Source organism: Mchenga conophoros, linkage group LG23 (genome assembly GCF_057382185.1).
Source record: "Mchenga conophoros isolate Kocher_MC1m ecotype Shallow Benthic linkage group LG23, M_conophoros_male_GT1.1, whole genome shotgun sequence".
In the NCBI taxonomy this organism is placed as follows: Eukaryota; Metazoa; Chordata; class Actinopteri; order Cichliformes; family Cichlidae; genus Mchenga; species Mchenga conophoros.
Window position 1 is genome coordinate 44,929,672 of NC_140547.1, and position 15,884 is coordinate 44,945,555.

General features: G+C 42.6%; 2 protein-coding genes across 2 annotated transcripts in view; both read left to right on the forward strand.

Moving 5' to 3' along the window:
- The window catches only part of LOC146548105 (ribonuclease inhibitor-like), a 36,537-nt gene extending 22,228 nt beyond the window's left edge, over positions 1-14,309 (forward strand). Inside the window, exons 3-6 of the mRNA XM_085263802.1 lie at positions 8,214-8,390; positions 10,498-10,692; positions 13,066-13,239; positions 13,915-14,309. Of these exons, the coding sequence (XP_085119928.1) occupies positions 8,214-8,390; positions 10,498-10,692; positions 13,066-13,239; positions 13,915-13,924 (556 nt within the window). The 3' untranslated portion in view covers positions 13,925-14,309. The remainder of the gene's footprint in view (positions 1-8,213; positions 8,391-10,497; positions 10,693-13,065; positions 13,240-13,914) is intronic.
- LOC146548102 (NACHT, LRR and PYD domains-containing protein 12-like) overlaps positions 1-15,884 on the forward strand; it is a 431,005-nt gene that overhangs the window by 91,766 nt on the left and 323,355 nt on the right. The gene's annotated exons all lie outside the window — the stretch shown is intronic.

A 15,884-nucleotide genomic window follows, 5' to 3' on the forward strand; every position in this document is an offset into this window, starting at 1 on the left:
AATATAATCTTTTACAAAATCTTCGACAGGAAGGGAAGCTTTGAAATAGGCCTGAAGTTTGAGCGGACAGAGGATCCAGATCAGGTTTTTAGTACAGGCTGTACAACAGCATGTTTAAAACAGGCTGTACAACACCTGAACTAAGACTGCTGTTAAAAATCGCTAAGATGTCGGAACCGACAACCTTTAAAATCTTTTTAAACACGTGTTGGAACAACATCATTTGGACAAGATGATGTCTTTATAGCATCACATCGTTCCTCCACCTGATCAAACCACACAGGCTCAAACTGATCAAAAACAGCTGAGCAGGTGAATATTTTAGCCCCGGTGCGATCTCGGGCGAGAGTATCGATGATGGCCAAAGGGCAGCGTCCAGCTCTACGGCCGCTGAAGAGCAGACTCAACAGACGCGCGTGATGTGGATCCTACTGCTCTAAAACTGGAGCTTCTTCAATCCATTAAAGAGGACATTAGTACGCTGTTAAAAGAAGAACTCAGAAATGCATTGAAAGAAGATTTTGACAATATAAGGGCTGACGTGCAAGGACTGAGAAATGAGATCGCTAACAGCATGGCGGCGACGTGCGGCGAAGTTGATGGAGTAAAGGTTACAGTGAAAGAAGCTGAGGATGGGCTGTCAATGTGGAGCGATGAGGTGACCACCCTGCAGTCTACAGTAGAGAGTATGAAGGAGGAGCTGTCTGACCTGAAGGATAAATGTGATGAAGGCAGGAAGCGAAGAGCTAACATCCACATCATAGGGATCCCAGAGGGCCTGGACTCGAGCTCCTCCACGGCCGTATCCGTGCTACTACGTGAAGTGCTGGGTATGGATAAAGACGTTATTGTCGACCGCTCACACAGGAGCCCTATCCTGAGAAAGCCAGCTGGTGACCCGCACGCCGTCATAGCCGAGCGTCACTACTACCAGGATTGTGTGGCTACGCCGTGCCAGGGCCCAAGCCCCGCTTGAGTTTAACGGACAACCTATTGCAATATTACGACTGGGCGATATGACCCAAAGTTCATATCTCGATATTCTTTAGCTGGATGGCGATATACGATATACAGTGGGGCAAAAAAGTATTTAGTCAGCCACCGATTGTGCAAGTTCCCCCACCTAAAATGATGACAGAGGTCAGTAATTTGCACCACAGGTACACTTCAACTGTGAGAGACAGAATGTGAAAAAAAAATCCATGAATTCACATGGTAGGATTTGTAAAGAATTTATTCGTAAATCAGGGTGGAAAATAAGTATTTGGTCATTAACAAAAATACAACTCAATACTTTGTAACATAACCTTTGTTGGCAATAACAGAGGTCAAACGTTTACTATAGGTCTTTACCAGGTTTGCACACAGTAGCTGCTATTTTGACCCATTCCTCCATGCAGATCTTCTCGAGAGCAGTGATGTTTTGGGGCTGTCGCCGAGCAACACGGACTTTCAACTCCCGCCACAGATTTTCTATGGGGTTGAGGTCTGGAGACTGGCTAGGCCACTCCAGGACTTTCAAATGCTTCTTACGGAGCCACTCCTTTGTTGTCCGGGCGGTGTGTTTTGGATCATTGTCATGTTGGAAGACCCAGCCTCGTTTCATCTTCAAAGTTCTCACTGATGGAAGGAGGTTTTGGCTCAAAATCTCACGATACATGGCCCCATTCATTCTGTCCTTAACACGGATCAGTCGTCCTGTCCCCTTGGCAGAAAAACAGCCCCATAGCATGATGTTTCCACCCCCATGCTTCACAGTAGGTATGGTGTTCTTGGGATGCAACTCAGTATTCTTCTTCCTCCAAACACGACGAGTTGAGTTTATACCAAAAAGTTCTACTTTGGTTTCATCTGACCACATGACATTCTCCCAATCCTCTGCTGTATCATCCATGTGCTCTCTGGCAAACTTCAGACGGGCCTGGACATGCACTGGCTTCAGCAGCGGAACACGTCTGGCACTGCGGGATTTGATTCCCTGCCGTTGTAGTGTGTTACTGATGGTGACCTTTGTTACTTTGGTCCCAGCTCTCTGCAGGTCATTCACCAGGTCCCCCCGTGTGGTTCTGGGATCTTTGCTCACCGTTCTCATGATCATTTTGACCCCACGGGATGAGATCTTGCGTGGAGCCCCAGATCGAGGGAGATTATCAGTGGTCTTGTATGTCTTCCATTTTCTGATGATTGCTCCCACAGTTGATTTCTTCACACCAAGCTGCTTGCCTATTGTAGATTCACTCTTCCCAGTCTGGTGCAGGTCTACAATACTTTTCCTGGTGTCCTTCGAAAGCTCTTTGGTCTTGGCCATGGCGGAGTTTGGAGTCTGACTGTTTGAGGCTGTGGACAGGTGTCTTTTATACAGATGATGAGTTCAAACAGGTGCCATTCATACAGGTAACGAGTGGGGGACAGAAAAGCTTCTTACAGAAGACGTTACAGGTCTGTGAGAGCCAGAGATTTTCCTTGTTTGAGGTGACCAAATACTTATTTTCCACCCTGATTTACGAATAAATTCTTTACAAATCCTACCATGTGAATTCATGGATTTTTTTTTCACATTCGGTCTCTCACAGTTGAAGTGTACCTCTGGTGCAAATTACTGACCTCTGTCATCATTTTAAGTGGGGGAACTTGCACAATCGGTGGCTGACTAAATACTTTTTTGCCCCACTGTATATCTCGATATTTTTGAAGCCAGAAAGTTCGAACAAAAAGAGAGTTCTTAGTCAAAGCTGTGTCCCAAATCTCACACAGGCACATTTATTAACATACAGCGTAGATGTACATGAAACAATTACTCAGAAATAAATGATCAGCATTTATTAAATAATAATGCTCCATAAATAAAAGAAAACAAGGTTGTTTTTGTGCATAACAAAAAGCTCACAATCGTGCAGTCAAAATGTAAACCAACAGACGCTGAGCATAATAACAAGCAGCTGCTCTGTTCCCAGGTTCTACTGCGTGACTGACAGCCTGGAGTTTGAAATCCTCTTTGTAACCGTGTCTCTTACAGGTGCCATTTATGGTCCTTATACACACTCAATACAGTAATATTACGTTGAAGCAGAGTACGTATCACTCCGCGAGGCTCCTCGTAGCTGTAATGCTCCAACAATCCATCAAGCGGTGCGGCCTCGTAGCTGAGCAAAGTCGTACCAAAACATCTTTTGAAAGGTTTCTGAGCGCCGTGTACCACATAAAATCGGTTCGAGGTCAGTAAGCACAACCAGAATTCATCCATAAGCCGCACTGTCGATTTATGAGAAAATTACAGGATTTTAAGTGCAGAAAATATAGTTTATGGTTTTCCTTTGATCTTAGCAAATATCTACGCCTCTAATTGGGACGATCACAGATTTTTCACTAATGTCTTTGCGCGGCTCCCCAATATGTCATCACACAATATCATCTTTGAGGGAGACCTAAACTGCTCATTATCTGCTATGGACCACAGTTCACACAAAAGTACACTTAGTCCAAACTCAGCATGCGTCATTCAGAGCTTTCTTGATAATTATGGGCTGGCTGATGTATGGAGATTTCATAATCCTGCTTCACATCAATACTCTTTTTTTTCTAATGTCCATAAAACATATATTTGTATAGAAAAACGTCTCCCTTTAGTTACAGAATGTGATTATAAGACTCTGGTGATTTCTCCTCTTGTTTTTTCAATGTGTATTCCTGATGCCTGCTCCAACTATCAGCCATGGAGATTCAACTCAGTGTTGTTAGCAGATGAAGAGTTTGTCAGTTACAAAAGGTCTCAAAGAGACTTTTTTTCTATTAATCAGACCCCAGAGATGTCATCATCAGTCATTTGGGAATCTCTAAAAGCATCTGAGAGGCCAAATAATTTCATTTTGTGCCAAACAAAGTGCAACACTGAAAGAACATCATCCATAAATATTGACTAAGAACTGGACTCTCATACAGCGAGACTCAATAATGACAGTAGATGTTTGTGTGAAAGTGCTGGAAGCAAATGAGTGTGTGATGTTCGTTCAGTGTTGCACTTTGTAGACGCTCCCTGAGCACTGGTCTCACAGCCAGCTGCACATAGAGACCAGTGTTGTTAGTCCAGGTCAGAAGATGACTTGTTGGAATGAAAATGAGCTTGTAGTTTGTCTGCTTTAATAATGTGACTGGAAAAAGGTGTTGGACTTCAAATATGTCCATTTCTGTCACACTTCACCTTTAAAAGTGAAGCCATGTGGTTCCTGGAAGGAAAAACACGACTTTTTCAAGTCTTTGTCCTGTTTTTATGAGAAATGTACAACTTTAATGTGAAACATTCAGAGTTTTTTCTCTTGTTGTGTTTGTTTGAAGCTGCTTCCTGTTGGCTTCAGCTGTTTGGAGTTTCCATTTTCTAAACTTCTACATTCTGAACCTTCTTCAGCTCTGAACAGATGATGAAACACTGAATGATTTCAAGCACTTTGTCTAATAAACTTACATCTTTCATTCTTTATACAGATTGGAGCGCTGTGGTTTGTCAGAGATCAGCTGTGATTATCTGGCAGCAGCACTGAAGTCCAACCCCTCCCATCTGAGAGAGCTGGACCTGAGCTCCAACAACAAGCTGCAGGATCCAGGAGTGAAGCATCTGTGTGGTTTCCTGGAGAGTCCAGGATGTAAACTTGAAACTCTGAGGTTAGTCAGCATGTTTTAGTTGTGCTGAGATGAATATGATGTGAAAGTTGTGCTGACACTAAACTGCAGACATCAGGCTGATATTATACTGATCCACACTGAGGATCTTCATGGTAAAGTCTGTTTTCTTCTTCTCTGGTTTAGTCCATTGACTGCAGCAGAACAATGTTCACATTTCAAACAGTGATACTCAACGTATGGCCCGCGGCCCACACGCGGCCTGCCCACCTTTCCTGATTCAGAGAGAGGGGACCCTGATTAACTGTGTAGCTTCTTCCTCACAGTTCTAAGTATCAGACACAACAATGAATAATCCACAGCTGACTGTCTTTAGCAGGTCAAAGGTCACGGCACACAGCAGACAGTCAGAAATATTCTAACTCTGATCATTTATCAGTTGTGACACTGAGACTTGATCAGAGGTGTGATCATCACAGCAGAGGCCTTTGTGTCAAAGTCACTGAGGATCAAACAGAAACACATGAAGCAGATTTTCCTCTTCTGGCTTTTTATAGCAGATAACCTTCAAAATATTCTGCAGTCGATCAAAAACTGAAGCAAACCATGAAGCAACATGTGAACATGAGCTGATGCTGCTGAAGTGAAGCAAAGTTACAGAGGTTTGATTACAGACACAGCTGAGAGTTTGTAATCTGTCATCATTTTAAAAAGTTTCCATGGAACAGCAGAAATGAGGCTTTACTGTCAGAGGCCGACAGCACTGAACACAACAGCAGACTGGTGGCTAATAAACAGTGAATGATGCAGAAACAGATGTTTGAAGCTGTTCTTGGAGTACACTGAGAGAGAGAGAGCTGTGCAGGCAGGAACAGCCAAAGTCAGAGAGAATTCATGAGCATATTGATCAAACGTGAAGCAGAGTTTGGATCTTCTTTTGCTGCTGCTGCTTCACTCAGTTTTGGTTGGAGACAGATGAAACCTGCAGCTTCAGGATCTGTGAGCTGTCCACTTTCAGCCCCGACGGCGTGTCCGTGTACGTGCCATGGAGTGAACGATCCACGCTCTGTTTCCATCTTTGTGTGTTTAGCTGCTCTCATTTACTGTTTTAGCTGTTTGCTGCTTGTTGAAATAGTTTGTGAGCTTTAACCTGAGATTCTGGCAAAATACATTTATATTAAACATCGATTCAGGATTGAATGAATCAACATCGTTTTATTCAAATTAAAACCATTTAAATGGGAACATGAATTTTTTACAGCCGCCTCTAATGCTGGGTAATGTCAGCTGGTCCATGTGCAGCTGGCTGTGAGGCTCAGGGAGCGTCTACAAAGTGCAACACTGAAAGAACATCATCCATAAATATTGAGTAAGAACTGGACTCTCATACAGCGAGACTCAAATGCCTTTAAACATCAGCTTATCCTGCTGATCCAAGTCCAACACTGAGTTTGTAAAAAGATGTTTGTCAATCATTTTGTTTGGTTTCTGAGGAAAAAGATTCAATAAGTTGCTGCTAATACACAACATTTCATCATATTTCCTCATAACCCTCTTTTGTCTGACCATTTGATCCCATTTGAATTTGCAATAAAGGATCCACAGAGTTTGGTGACAATAATGACAGTAGATGTTTGTGTGAAAGTGCTGGAAGCAAATGAGTGTGTGATGTTCTTTCAGTGTTGCACTTTGTAGACGCTCCCTGAGCACTGGTCTCACAGCCAGCTGCACATAGAGACCAGTGTTGTTAGTCCAGGTCAGAAGATGACTTGTTGGAATGAAAATGAGCTTGTAGTTTGTCTGCTTTAATAATGTGACTGGAAAAAGGTGTTGGACTTCAAATATGTCCATTTCTGTCACACTTCACCTTTAAAAGTGAAGCCATGTGGTTCCTGGAAGGAAAAACACGACTTTTTCAAGTCTTTGTCCTGTTTTTATGAGAAATGTACGACTTTAATGTGAAACATTCAGAGTTTTTTCTCTTGTTGTGTTTGTTTGAAGCTGCTTCCTGTTGGCTTCAGCTGTTTGGAGTTTCCATTTTCTAAACTTCTACATTCTGAACTAGGGCTGGGCCATATTATACCGTTCACGGTAATACCGGTATAATGTTAGGCAACGATAGGAAAATGAAATATCGCGATAGAATGGGAGTAAAACGCGCATGCGCAGTGCCTTTGTTTTCATACGCACATGGCCGATTGTTGAGTGAAACAGATGAACCAGAATTGGTTTGTAAAAATGGTGCAACTTCAGTGATGTGGAACTGGTTTGGTGTTTGTCCATCAGATACACAACAAAGCACATTTTTTTGCAGAACATGCAAGCGGCCGTTGTTATTGTCATATTTGTCGGACTAAGATGCTCTTAAATCTGGGAGTAATCTGGGTCCTAAGCTCCGTATGCTTCAGGTCAAACAACACTGCAGCATCACTTAGAGTTAAAAACTGTCTAAATTCTTTCATCTTTAATAAAACGATCAGCATTGCTGCTTTACCAGGTGTAACTATAAAGTTTAACTTCCAGGAATCCATGAAAACAAAAGTTATTACATTTAACGGAGTTAGAAGTTAGCAGGAAGCTAGCGGAAGTTATCTCGCTAGTTTCGCTAGTTACCTAAGCATGATATTGCATGTTCTGACTGAGAGATTTCTGAAAAAAATCAAACGTACAGCTCTGCTATCACTTCCAACATAAATGAAGACAGGAAACTAAACAGCAGTGATGTTTGTAGGGTTACTGAAGTTGGGCTAGCTGGTATATAATGATGTGCTATGTGATCGCTAGCGACACAGCTATGTTAGCATAACATAAACAGTGAAGCTGGAGGACGAACACTAACACTTTTCCACTTATAAAAGTTAACGTGAAGGTTCTTCATGGTTAGAGACAAATGCAATCGCATGGCAGGATGCTGTAAACGGACCAAACTTCAGTCAGGAGAATAACTGAGATAATCCATCCACAATACGAGGTTAGTCATTAATATACTGCAACAACATGGGAATAGAGCAGCTGCCAGAGAATTCAACATTAATGAATCAATGGTACAGAAGTGGAGGAAGCAAGAAGAATGAGTTTAATAAAGTTTGATTTATCTGACTGCTTTGTTTCGCTTAATGTGCCTTATAATCCCGTGCACCTTATGGTGCGAAAAATGCGTACTGCACACTGCAGTTTAATGTTGCAAAGCACCTCTTTTTAACTTCAGTGGATATTATACATGGTTATGCTCAGGATATGTCAGCCCATTTCTACTGGAAATGCCTTTTGGTTAAACTTTCAGCAAGGAATTTGCATTTGCACTGTTACATTTTTATAAAGCTTTAATGTACATAAAAACCAGCTTCTTGTTTAAGTGAAAATAAATGGAAGGTTGTCTTTTTGCGCTAGTAATGTTGTGGAGTTGTATTTTGTCTCGCATCAATTATATCGTCTGTTATATCGTTATCGCAAATTTTCAAATATATATCGTGATAAATATTTTTGGCCATATCGCCCTGCTCTATTCTGAACCTTCTTCAGCTCTGAACAGATGATGAAACACTGAATGATTTCAAGCACTTTGTCTAATAAACTTACATCTTTCATTCTTTATACAGATTGAAGAGCTGTGGTTTGTCAGAGATCAGCTGTGATTATCTGGCAGCAGCACTGAAGTCCAACCCCTCCCATCTGAGACAGCTGGACCTGAGCTTCAACAGCAACCTGCTGGATCCAGGAGTGAAGCATCTGTGTGGTTTCCTGGAGAGTCCAGGATGTAAACTTGAAACTCTGAGGTCAGTCAGCATGTTTTAGTTGTGCTGAGATGAATATGATGTGAAAGTTGTGCTGACACTAAACTGCAGACATCAGGCTGATATTATACTGATCCACACTGAGGATCTTCATGGTAAAGTCTGTTTTCTTCTTCTCTGGTTTAGTCCATTGACTGCAGCAGAACAATGTTCACATTTCAAACAGTGATACTCAACGTATGGCCCGCGGCCCACACGCGGCCTGCCCACCTTTCCTGATTCAGAGAGAGGGGACCCTGATTAACTGTGTAGCTTCTTCCTCACAGTTCTAAGTATCAGACACAACAATGAATAATCCACAGCTGACTGTCTTTAGCAGGTCAAAGGTCACGGCACACAGCAGACAGTCAGAAATATTCTAACTCTGATCATTTATCAGTTGTGACACTGTGAGACTTGATCAGAGGTGTGATCATCACAGCAGAGGCCTTTGTGTCAAAGTCACTGAGGATCAAACAGAAACACATGAAGCAGATTTTCCTCTTCTGGCTTTTTATAGCAGATAACCTTCAAAATATTCTGCAGTCGATCAAAAACTGAAGCAAACCATGAAGCAACATGTGAACATGAGCTGATGCTGCTGAAGTGAAGCAAAGTTACAGAGGTTTGATTACAGACACAGCTGAGAGTTTGTAATCTGTCATCATTTTAAAAAGTTTCCATGGAACAGCAGAAATGAGGCTTTACTGTCAGAGGCCGACAGCACTGAACACAACAGCAGACTGGTGGCTAATAAACAGTGAATGATGCAGAAACAGATGTTTGAAGCTGTTCTTGGAGTACACTGAGAGAGAGAGAGCTGTGCAGGCAGGAACAGCCAAAGTCAGAGAGAATTCATGAGCATATTGATCAAACGTGAAGCAGAGTTTGGATCTTCTTTTGCTGCTGCTTCACTCAGTTTTGGTTGGAGACAGATGAAACCTGCAGCTTCAGGATCTGTGAGCTGTCCGCTTTCAGCCCCGACGGCGTGTCCGTGTACGTGCCGTGGAGTGAACGATCCACGCTCTGTGTTTCCATCTTTGTGTGTTTAGCTGCTCTCATTTACTGTTTTAGCTGTTTGCTGCTTGTTGAAATAGTTTGTGAGCTTTAACCTGAGATTCTGGCAAAATACATTTATATTAAACATCGATTCAGGATTGAATGAATCAACATCGTTTTATTCAAATTAAAACCATTTAAATGGGAACATGAATTTTTTACAGCCGCCTCTAATGCTGGGTAATGTCAGCTGGTCCATGTGCAGCTGGCTGTGAGGCTCAGGGAGCGTCTACAAAGTGCAACACTGAAAGAACATCATCCATAAATATTGAGTAAGAACTGGACTCTCATACAGCAAGACTCAAATGCCTTTAAACATCAGCTTATCCTGCTGATCCAAGTCCAACACTGAGTTTGTAAAAAGATGTTTGTCAATCATTTTGTTTGGTTTCTGAGGAAAAAGATTCAATAAGTTGCTGCTAATACACAACATTTCATCATATTTCCTCATAACCCTCTTTTGTCTGACCATTTGATCCCATTTGAATTTGCAATAAAGGATCCACAGAGTTTGGTGACAATAATGACAGTAGATGTTTGTGTGAAAGTGCTGGAAGCAAATGAGTGTGTGATGTTCTTTCAGTGTTGCACTTTGTAGACGCTCCCTGAGCACTGGTCTCACAGCCAGCTGCACATAGAGACCAGTGTTGTTAGTCCAGGTCAGAAGATGACTTGTTGGAATGAAAATGAGCTTGTAGTTTGTCTGCTTTAATAATGTGACTGGAAAAAGGTGTTGGACTTCAAATATGTCCATTTCTGTCACACTTCACCTTTAAAAGTGAAGCCATGTGGTTCCTGGAAGGAAAAACACGACTTTTTCAAGTCTTTGTCCTGTTTTTATGAGAAATGTACGACTTTAATGTGAAACATTCAGAGTTTTTTCTCTTGTTGTGTTTGTTTGAAGCTGCTTCCTGTTGGCTTCAGCTGTTTGGAGTTTCCATTTTCTAAACTTCTACATTCTGAACCTTCTTCAGCTCTGAACAGATGATGAAACACTGAATGATTTCAAGCACTTTGTCTAATAAACTTACATCTTTCATTCTTTATACAGATTGAAGGACTGTGGTTTGTCAGAGATCAGCTGTGATTATCTGGCAGCAGCACTGAAGTCCAACCCCTCCCATCTGAGAAATCTGGACCTGAGTAATGAGTACTCCTGGTTTTCGACCAAGAAGCTGCAGGATCCAGGAGTGAAGCATCTGTGTGGTTTCCTGGAGAGTCCAGGATGTAAACTTGAAACTCTGGGGTCAGTCAGCATGTTTTAGTTGTGCTGAGATGAATATGATGTGAAAGTTGTGCTGACACTAAACTGCAGACATCAGGCTGATATTATACTGATCCACACTGAGGATCTTCATGGTAAAGTCTGTTTTCTTCTTCTCTGGTTTAGTCCATTGACTGCAGCAGAACAATGTTCACATTTCAAACCTTCAAAGAAGAAGAAAAATCCTCCACTGGAAAATTCACTGTGAAACTCTCAAACTCTTCATTGCACCTTAAAGTCTGTGTGACACTGAAATCCAAAGCAAAATGTGCGTTTGCTTTACAGACAGCAGTCCAACACAAACATACACACATCATCCAAAACACAGTCCAACATCCAAATCTCCTCCACTGCCAGCATGAATGATGGGAAAGAGAAGCAGGAACACTCTGACATTCAGGGTTAGAATGAGTTTCATCAAGCAGACTGTGAAGATCAAAGCTGCATTAGAAAGCTTACATGAATGAATGAGTGGACAGAAGTGGACAGAGATCATCTGAAGCACTTCAAAGGCTTTAAATCAGCACATTTCTCTTTATTCTTTATCAACTCTGTTAGTTTCTCTCAGTTTTCTGTGGAATGAAGCTAACAGCAGGCTAATAAGATGCTGACCAATAGGTTTCTATTAAAGGTTGTAATTTGTATATGAAAAAGTGCTTTGGCTCAGCAGGGATCAGCTTACAGGTAGAATACAGCTGCTGGATGGGATTAGCATGTCATAGCTATCTACCAAACTGCTAACTGGGGGATTTCAGGCCATCTATGGATCATTTTTGCTAACTGTTTATTCAGCTTAGGCTCACAGGGCTGCAGCCTGTGCCCTAGCTGTCATAGGGCAAGAGGCGTGGTCCACCTGCACAGGTGAGCAGTCCATCACAGGGCCAACAGAGAGACAGAGAAGCACTCCCTCACATCCACACCTACAGCCAATGTAGAAGCACCAATGAACCTAAGCAGCATTTCATTGGACTGTGGGAGAACATCCAACCTCCACAGAAAGGCCCAGCTGACCAACAAGCTTCAACCTACAACCTTCTTGCTCTAAGGCACTAGTGCTAACCACTTTTGCCCATTTCAGCCCAAATCCTGCATCTTCCTGTTTCTGACTCCAGGCCAGCTCCACTAACACTTTCTCATCAGACACTGCCACCTAGTGGAGGAAGTCTTAGTTCCATTTGAAGCTTCAGATTACAGTTAGTTCCTTTACAAAGAGGTGGAGGTGGTGGGGCCACAGCACCATCATCACTGAGTGCCATAGGACACTTAACCTTTGTTTCCATATGCTGGGAACTTCCTGTTGTTCCAAGGAGGACTGGAAAATGTGTGAAAATCTCCCAGTCAGTTCCTCACAGCACACTTCAATCATTTCCCTCCCACAGCATCAGGACCAGGGCTTTTTCTCTCTTTGGTCCCACTAAGAGATTTCCACACAAACACCTCATCAGTGGGACTCTCAGAGCTACCAGCCCTTTGCTACAATCACAAAGCTCTTCATTGAAATCAATGATATCAAAGCTGGAATCAAATGAGTCCAAGTCTTCTGCTGATTCAGCATCACATTCATCTTTGCTCCTTGTTCTGCATCCCCACCATGGACTTCATTCCTTTCCAAGCCAGCCTTGAGTGTCCTTTATTCAGCTCATCCTCTGCTTTACTTTTACACCTGATTTTAGCTGCTTTATCTCTCTTTCAACAGGTTTCTGTGCCTCAATCTTTTTCTTCTCTCCCTCATAACAAGACAGCTTCTTCTGCCTGAGAACATGTTGGAGTGATTTACTAATCCAGGGCTGCTTATTGGGGAAAATACTTCCTGTTTCCAAAGTAATCCCCATTTTTCCCAGAAAGAAATGTCAGTAGAAATCGATGATCTAAGTGAGAACATGAGCCTTTCAAAAGTCCCAGTGGGTGCAGTCAAAGCAGTCCCTCAGTCCCAGTATAGAGTCTTTGGTCCAGACTGGAACAACTGTGTGCCCAGTTTGAGCTCTCTTCAATGCTGTGACCTGACAGACCCAGAGGGGCCATCACATCACATTTAGAAGCTCCCCTGATGGAGCCACAACACATGTCCAATACTTAGTCTGTCTTGTTGGACCAACTGGAAGAAATGATTCAAGGACTTAGTCACAGAACAGAGATTCAAATCTCCAAAATCCAACTGGCTGCATCAGGACATATAGTCTGAAACTCTGCACAGTTTCCTGTTTGAAGCTGCTTCCTGTTGGCTTCAGCTGTTTGGAGTTTCCATTTTCTAAACTTCTACATTCTGAAGCTTCTTCAGCTCTGAACAGATGATGAAACACTGAATGATTTCAAGCACTTTGTCTAATAAACTTACATCTTTCATTCTTTATACAGATTGTGGGACTGTGGTTTGTCAAAGATCAGCTGTGATTATCTGGCAGCAGCACTGAAGTCCAACCCCTCCCATCTGAGACAGCTGAACCTGGACTTTAACAACCTGAAGGATCCAGATGTGAAGCAGCTGTCTGATCTTAAGAAGAGTCCAGACTACAGACTGGAGACTCTGGAGTAAGTAGAGTGATGGAGTGAGTGGGTGGTGCTGTCAGCAGTATTGTACTAAACACAGTCAGTATGAAACAAAGATCCAGTGTTTCCTGTAAAGCTGCAGCTTCTCAGTGAAGCTGTGAGAGGAGAACGGTGACAGGCTTCAGGATTGGACACAAACACTTCCTGTTTCTCACCTTTATGGTCACCATAGTAACGGCTGACACGCTCTGATCAAACACTGTCAACAGCCAATCAGCTCTCTGAACAAAGCAGCACGCAGACCAATGACTGCATTGATTTCCAAGTTTAAAGCAGTGAAGAACACAGTCTGTAGGTGAGGAAGAATTTAGTGAGAGCAGATGTTTGGATGGAATTCCTCCAGTTAACAGCTGGAACCGTCCATCTGGATTGTTGGGCTTGTTGTTGGGGTTCCTACAGAGCTCAGAGTGGACACACCAAGGTTCTTCTAATGAATGAAAGTCCAAACTCAAACTAGGAGGGAAAAACATTTTCAGCAACTTCAATAAAAATCCAAAGATTAGAAAAAGTGAAGCAACAATGAGTCCTAGTACAGTCCCAGCACTGACGTCCCTGCTGCTCTTTATACTGGATGTGCTGCATCACTGACTGACAGCTGATGAAGAGTCTCTGGAAACACTCGTTTATCTCCTCTGCTCTTCCTCCTTCTCTCTGCAGGTGGAGGTGATGATGGTAAACAGGACGGTGTGTGTGCTGAGAGAGGAGCAGCTGTGTCCTGATGATCCAGAGAGGTTGAAGCAGCAGCAGCTTGTGTGTAGAGACGCTCTGACTGGGCCATGTTACTGGGAGGTGGAGAGGAGAGCTTCATCCAGCAGTGACTGACAGAGGAATGAAGTGCAGATGACTGTCAGTGCTGCAGAGTGAACTGCTCTGAGAACAGCTCCACTGTCAGACACAATGTAGAGTCCAGCATCAGCCCTGTGTGTCCCTCTGGATCTGACAGAGGATCATCAGTGTATCTGGACTGCTCTGCTGCTGCTCTGTCCTTCTACAGTCTCTGCACAGTCTCTGTCTCACTCTGGAAAGATTTTACAACTTGTTGTAATTACAGAACGTTAATATAATATTCAAACATGTGATCTTCTCTTTATTTCTGAATCTTTACCAAATAAAGAAAAACCAAACTAACAAACAGAAGCTGTCGTGTCCTTTTTCACCACATCTGTGAATCTTTTCTGTGTTTTTCCTCTTTTCCTCCTTCCTGCAGCTCCATCTTCATCATTCTGTGTCCAGTATATGTGAACACGTCCAAAGCATCTGAGCCTCATGTTACCCGTTTGTGTGAGTTACGCCTGTCGTTGTGTTGTGGTGTATAAATAAGGGGCAGGAGACAGCGCTGGATCTCTGAGTTCTTTACTCTCAATTTCTGCAACATCTGCAATATCTAGAAATGCAAACCTGTGAGCTGTGTGTGTTGTGCGTCTGCTCGGCCACCTCTCCTCCGGCCGTGCTGGAAGCAGCTGTGCGTTTGACAGTTTTATCGACTCGACAATAATCGAACAAATTAAATGTTCAAAAATATCAACTTAAGCACTTCAAAGTCAACAAAAAGCTTAAAACAATGAAATAATATTTCACTGACAAAACAACAGCTCATAAGAACGATACACAAAATAATACAGAAACAAACAAATAAAAGTTATTAACCAGGATCCATGTTTTTGTCACAAACACTGAATCAGCTGATTCACTCTTTATGTTTCTGAGTTTGTTTTGTGATTATAGTTCTGGTTTCTGTTTCTGTGTCTTCACTGTGTCCCACGTCTCCTTACTTTGGACTCTGTGTTATATTTCCTGTTTTACTTTGACAGTCCCGTGTTACTGTTTCCTGTCTCGTGTGTGTAATTGGTCCCAGCTGTGTTTCCCTCCTGTCTCCCGTTCCCTGATTACTAAACTGCGTCCACGCCGCCGGCGCTCCTCTCCACAGCTGGATTCCAGGATTTCAGAGCATCCAGCTGTGGTGAGTGATGGAGACACTTTCTCTGCTCCCTCAGTAATCAGGACAGTTTATTGAACATCAGAGGACATAAAGGACTGTTTTTCACCTGCCCGTTCTGAACCTGGACATTAAAGACTGCTGGCTTCAAGGACATTAATCCCAGTGTCAGCCAGCCAATAACAGCCTGTGTTTTTCAGCTCTTTAGGAGTCAGAAATGAGAAAGACACAGACTGCTAACCTCTCCCTGCAGGAAATAAGCTCCGCCTCTTCCTGTCCTGTATATGAGTGATTCTGACATGAGACACAATGAGTTTCCTGTTTATTGTGACTTAAAGCGAGCAGCAAAGACACTAAACTGTGTGTTTCCAGCTGAAGCTGCTTTTTGTGTTGCTCCCACAATCCTGTCTAAAACAGTCAGTGAGGAAAACTCAATGTGACTTCAGAGTGACAGAGGTAAGCGACTCATGTTGTAACTGACGTCAGACGCGGAGATTTTGGCGGAAAATTAAAGCAAATGGTAGTTTAGAATTGAACAAATTCCTTTAAGCTTCAGTATTACCAAATACACTTATCAATAGTCTTCTAACTAACAATATTTGTCTAAATCATCTCCAACACCCTGGAGAACAACGGGGAGAGTTTAGAGGCTCTCCAAGATTACATTGATCAGTGCTTCCAGGATCTTGTG